Source organism: Vidua chalybeata, chromosome 9 (assembly GCF_026979565.1).
Source record: "Vidua chalybeata isolate OUT-0048 chromosome 9, bVidCha1 merged haplotype, whole genome shotgun sequence".
Classification (NCBI taxonomy): Eukaryota; Metazoa; Chordata; class Aves; order Passeriformes; family Viduidae; genus Vidua; species Vidua chalybeata.
The window spans coordinates 12,723,557-12,729,556 of record NC_071538.1 but is presented as its reverse complement, the minus strand read 5'-3'; the positions used below and the strand labels follow the sequence as shown (position 1 = coordinate 12,729,556).

The following is a 6,000-nucleotide window of genomic DNA, read 5'->3' as shown; positions in this document are numbered from 1 at the left end:
CAGCTCTAGGGATTGAACAGAAACCACTTCAGTCATAAAATATAAAATACCTTCTGTCCCAGCTTACTGACTGGTTCTCCAAGTGGCAGTGCATGTTAATATAGTATCTATAGTCAAGCAAGAAAAGCATTAAAACACTGAAAGGGGAGAGATTAGATTTGTTGATGATGATATGAGATTATTTATTCCACCAGGGCAAGATCTTGGCAGGTACTCAGCATTTGTTTATAATGCTACAGTTACATTTAATGTGAATTTTGTTGGTGTCCCTTGTAGCTGAGTTGAGAAGATGAATAATGTGACCATTGAGCTTTGGACTCACCCAAAGTTGTGTCCTAGACTGCCACACTCTGGGTGACTCTCTTGATGCTGATTCTCAGAGATAAGCAGGATCACCAGTGTTTGCTATTTTATGTGGTAGGCATGAATGTTCTTGCTAAATCTCCTGCTCCTGGAATCTTGTGACAACATGGCAGTCTGAGCTTTCCTTTGGAAGAAAGAGTTGAGTCAGTTTTTAGTTTTCTGAGAAACCCACAGAGGAAACTGAAGCCCCCTGAAGCTGGTAGTCAGTGTTGCTTCCAGAGCACGTATCAAATCTGGTCCAGGTTTTAAACTCAAGGTTTAGAAAGCCATTAGAAATTCAGAAATAATGATCCATTGTGACAGTGTGCATAAGTCTGTGCTAACCACTACTACTGTGTTTTAATTAATGCTGGGCTGCCATAGCTGATTAGTAAACAACTCATTTTATCAACCACAGTGAGGGTTCATTATCCAGCATTGCTCTGCACACAGTATTGAAGAAAGTGACCCTAAGTTGTGCTTTAGGGTAAGACAAGAGAATAAAAGGAGTGTTTGGTTAGAGACCTGTGCTGAAGCCATTCACGTGGGGTTCCTGAGCTAAGATCTACAGAAACCTACTTAACCTTTAAATCATGTCTACTCCCTGAGCCAGAGAGAGCGCAGATGACTGAGGGAGCTGCTTCCAGGTGGCAAAAATCAGGTGTGTAGACCCCAAATCCAAGAGACACCTTGTTTTGACACCTGGGCTGCACAAATGTGGGGCACCAGCATAAGGGTTCTAGTAAAATTCATTAATTTCCCAGAATTACAGATAAAATGCCAGGAAATGCAAAGATGTTAAAACATACTTTGATATCCAAGCCATTTCCATCCTGTGATAGCCAAACATACCACAGTATCTGAGCTAATGAAAATTGAATATTACTGTCCAGTGTAGGAGTGACTCAGAAAACATCACTGGTGATAGAAGAGTGACTATTCTGTGCAGCACAATGACAGCTGGGAGGGTGGAGAGATTTGTGTGCTCCTAATATTAATTAAAAAAAAAAAAAAAAAAAAAAGCCCCAGAGCTTTATGGAGAAAGCCACAGATTAGGAAACTTCAGAACTGCAATTTCTAGTCTTGGTCCTGTTGTTTGTTTTCCTTACAGTCTTGGACAAGTTGTTTCTGTTTTCTGTTCTTTTCTTCCTCTCCCTTATCTTTACATGGTCTTGTCTATTTACACTGTAGGTTTTCCAACACCTGGAATTATTCCTGGGATAGTACCATAGAATAATTTCTGGATATGAACTGGTTACAACAAATAAAATTCAATGGGTTTTGGTTTGTTGGCTGTTCACTTTTACTACGTAACTTATCGTCGCCCTTAAGATTTACCTACCTTATCTCCAGTTATAGTCTTGTAAATAAGACATTATAATTCAGTTTTCATCTCTGCCTTTAACACATCTGGAGAACCAATAATCTTTTTAAAATGCATTACTGTTAAATTTGAAGGTCTCTTAAACCATAATATTCAAATGAAGGCATTTCTAGAGTAATAGCTCAAATAAAACCAAAATGAAAGTTCTCAAAATATGTTTTCAATATCCATCTCTGTGCAATAAATATTATGCAAGGTGAATGGCTTCTGTCCAAAACTAACATCTCTAATCTTCTGCTAGCCAAAATACACAATATGAAAGTATGCATGAGGTCTGTTTGAATCTCACATTTGGGGCAAAGCTCAAAGTTTTCCACTCAGCCTTATCAACTGTTGGGGGAAGCTTATAGCACTCTGTGCTATTACCCACTTAAATTGGCCAGAAACCTACACAACCTGCTGTCAAAAACAGAGCAAAGGCTGGGGATCATGGTGTCCAGTAAGTTAAATAGAAATTACCTGTATTGTCCCTGGCCTTTGCAAGGCAATGGGCTGGGATGCATGATGGGAATGCTCTGTATTTCATCATGAAATCCTGTGATTTTTGTAGTCTAGTTACTTTCTAACTTACTTTCATGAAATAACTGGTATGACAATAAGCAAACTGTGAATTCTGAACTCTCTCTCACTGTAGAGTCTTGCAGATTGCATGGAATCACCTGCAGCTCCAGAGATCAGGCTGTAGGGCTGCTGGGAAACTTACAGGGCTGTTTTCAGACAGAATTTTACCAGTGACATTGTTATAATTATCATCATTATCCTTTTTCCAAACTGAAAAGCACTGCTTTTCTTAGTGCTTTTAAAGGAAAGTTTGTATGGTTTTTTTTTTTCTGATTTGGAGACTTCTAACTAAGATGTTTTCATCACATAGTTTTGATTTTTGGTTTGTAGATGACTCAGGAAAAAACCCCACAATTTCAACAAAAACTCATTTTATAAACTCTTGTATCCAAAGAGATTTTTCATCATGTTCTGGTAGTGAAAAAACATCTACATGCCTTTTTAAACATAATAATAATTTTTAAGATGGCACCAGGTGTTTTTTCCACATAGATGTATATGTCATTCCTCAACAACAGCTGTTTGGATAGGGAGCACATTTTTCAGTGAGGGTAAGGTGTCATAACTTTTCCATCTAAGTCAAGTACCACAGTTTAGAAATGGAAGAATGTTCCGTATGTCTCTATAAGACGGGGGTTGGTTTGATTCCTGTGGTGTTGAGCAGATTTTGGACAACACATAATTATTTCAGCACAGAGATATCAGCTCTTCCAGCTCATGGTAGCAAAAGAAAGAGGAATTTGTAGATGTTTTTCGCCTCCAGGTTGCCCATAGGCATTAATACAACTGGTACAAAGGACTTCTATAGATTAACAGAACACTACATCTTTATAATCTATAGACAGACCAAGCACTTTTCTCATTTATGCTTGAAAAGCTTGTAGGCGTATACTTCTATAAAATGAGGGAGAGAAGAAAATAATTCCAAGTAGGATTATTCCAGACTTTAAAAGCAATTTTTTATTAAGAAAAGGGTGCCTTAATATGTGTTAGCTGGTGAATTAATTTCAGGGCAAAGGGGGAAACTGGCAATTTCTGAAGCAGTTAAATAGTTTAGTTAAACAAAAGAGGGGGAATGGAGAGGATTATCCTGAATAATGACTTACTAAGTCATGTAAAAATAACTGGTATTTTAGATTGTGGCAGCTAACGAGTTAAGAATGTACTTATTTTTCTAAAGAGCACAGGCCCCAGAGAGTAGGATCTGCTTTATTCAGTGTAAGATATGCTAATGAGATAAAAGAGGTAAAATAAAGAAGTTCAGCAGAAATGTACTTATTGGACAGTTGCTGTAAAATGTAATGGTTAAAGAAATAAAGAAAGCATTCATTTGGTGTCAGTTCAGACATTTGCAGAATTGTCAGAAAACAAATATAGAAAATATTAATTTATCTGTTTCACCATCATTACTGATTAATAGGGATGTTATTAACATATACAACAAGAAAAATAAGTTTACCGGTCGAATAAATACATTTTTCTTTTTCTTTTTTTTTTTTCTTTATATGAACATGTATATTTTACAAAACCCCATAGCACTATGGGAAATAAAGATCCTTCTACAAAAAGAAGATGTAAGTCAGTGTTACAATAAAGCTTTAGAGTTTCAAAATGTATCTGGGCAAAGAGACAAAATCAGCTAGAAGGCACTACTGAGTCACTGAGAAGGTCCAGCTTGTAACTGTTGTTGTCTTAAACTCCAATTTGTTCATAAATTATCTCTCTATTCCAAGGATTGCATGTAATACTAATGTGGTCAGGAGGGCTGCAGTAGGCTCAGGAGAAAAGAAGCTATGGCCATGCAGAGAGGAAATGTTACTGATGGCCATGGAAGGCTGGCTGGGGCTGAGCTCGTGGGCTGGGGCTGGGATGGGCGGCCAGGACGTGGCCTCTGATCCAGCTGGTTGGAAATCCAGATGGGAGGTTTGACTGTGATGTAGCCATTGGTTATCCTGATGTAGGAAGGCAATGTGGTGGTGCTGGAAGAAAACACAAGAGATGGAAATTAAACATGAGAACTCCTATCTCTACTCTGTGAACTGTCATCCCAAGTGGTAGCAACCACAATGGCAATTCCTATTATTATTATTATTATTATTATTATTATTATTATTATTATTATTATTATTGTTTGCACACATTAAACACCAGGGAGAGAGCCAGAGACTGGTAAGTGAGATGATGTGGGAACAGCTCTGATCCAGGATATCCCTCAGCTTCTGGCTGCTGACAAAATACAGCCAAAGAGGGGCTGCTCTTAATGTATCTGACACACTGCACTCCATTTTAAAGCATCCATTAGTGGCCAGCACCAGAAATGGTGCTAAATGTATCCTCGTGCTGACCCAGGATGACCTCATTCTTATGCCCTTTCTTCTCACCAGAGGTCTGAAAATTTGCCATGTCTCACTGACATGTCTTATGCACCACGAACCACATACTGAGTGACCAGGAGGGTCCAGAATACATTCCTTCCCTGTTTCACAAGCCTTAAAGAACTTTCTAGGATTCCCTTACACAACTGATAACCTTGAGCATGGGAGAGATTGAGCAGGTTCATTTCTTTTCCTGGCTTTAAGCCATTTTGGATCAAATCACAAAGCCAAAACCAGACTCAGTCGCTGTTAGGTTTCCCTGACTGTGGATTTGCCTCCATAGAAGTGTGATTGCTTATTGATTGTAGCTTGAGTTAGTACTTTGATTTGAATTTGCAGGTTGGAATTCATCATGACTCCCATGACACTGGAGGTCAAAAAGGTCCATTTACGATTGATCTGGAAGTTTAAGCTGTAATCTCCATTTCATAAAATGCCCCCATTGCATCCATTACTGGATGATCCATAATCCACCAGTTGTCAGGGAGCAGCACAACCAAGCATGCAAACTGCACAGGGTGGATTTTGGACTTAAACCCAAGACATTCTGCTGAGAAGTGAGGAGAAAAATGGCAAGAGCCCCTGGAAAAAAAGATGTGATACTAATACCTGTAGATTCTCTAAATCTTGCATAAAGGGGATTTGGAGGCACTGAAAATGACCCTCATATAATTTTTAATGGGGTAAGAAGCTATGCAGTCCTATAAATATTTAGCTACAGTATCCAAGATCTTGACCTTGGAAGAAAAAGTTTGTGTCTTGCATAATATCAGATGAAAGGAATAACATCTTACTTCAGATTCCTGCACAGAAAAAGAATTTAGAAGGACTAAAGGCTTTTGTCTTTTTCTGTCTAAGCAATACCAAGACAGATTTTAGCTGAGATGCTTCAAATGTGCTGAGTCAATCACAAACTGAGAAGATCAGAGCCCACCCTGAAGAGGGCATTGGTCAACATCAAATCCCATGGACAATCCCTGCACATTACACTTCACCCCGAGTTTTGGGAGAAGTCACTTCATTTCTTCCCTTATCCTTTATACTGTCACCACAGCTTCTGGGTGGGACAGTTGTTCTGCAGCTAGAACTGATCTTAACTAATGTGCAATGAATTAGAGTAAAAAGAGAAGGCAGTGTTCAATTAAAGACATAGGAATTGCTTAATGGGAGCAGATAATCCATCCAACCAGTATTGGGATTTTGACACTGAGGAGCAGTGCTTATTCCAGAGCAACAAACTGCTGTGAACAGAGGACTCTGAAATGAAGGCTTGTTGGAGAAAGTTCTCTGAATTCCCATGGTGAGTGGTTGGTTTATATCTTGAAGTGATGATATAAG

General features: G+C 38.7%; 1 protein-coding gene across 2 annotated transcripts in view; it reads right to left on the bottom strand.

Moving 5' to 3' along the window:
- Positions 1-3,167: 3,167 nt before the first annotated feature.
- The window catches only part of TRABD2B (TraB domain containing 2B), a 261,641-nt gene continuing 258,808 nt past the window's right edge, over positions 3,168-6,000 (bottom strand). For both annotated transcript variants that reach the window (XM_053951106.1, XM_053951105.1), the window contains one exon: positions 3,168-4,266. In XM_053951106.1, the coding sequence (XP_053807081.1) occupies positions 4,044-4,266 (223 nt within the window). In that variant the 3' untranslated portion in view covers positions 3,168-4,043. The remainder of the gene's footprint in view (positions 4,267-6,000) is intronic.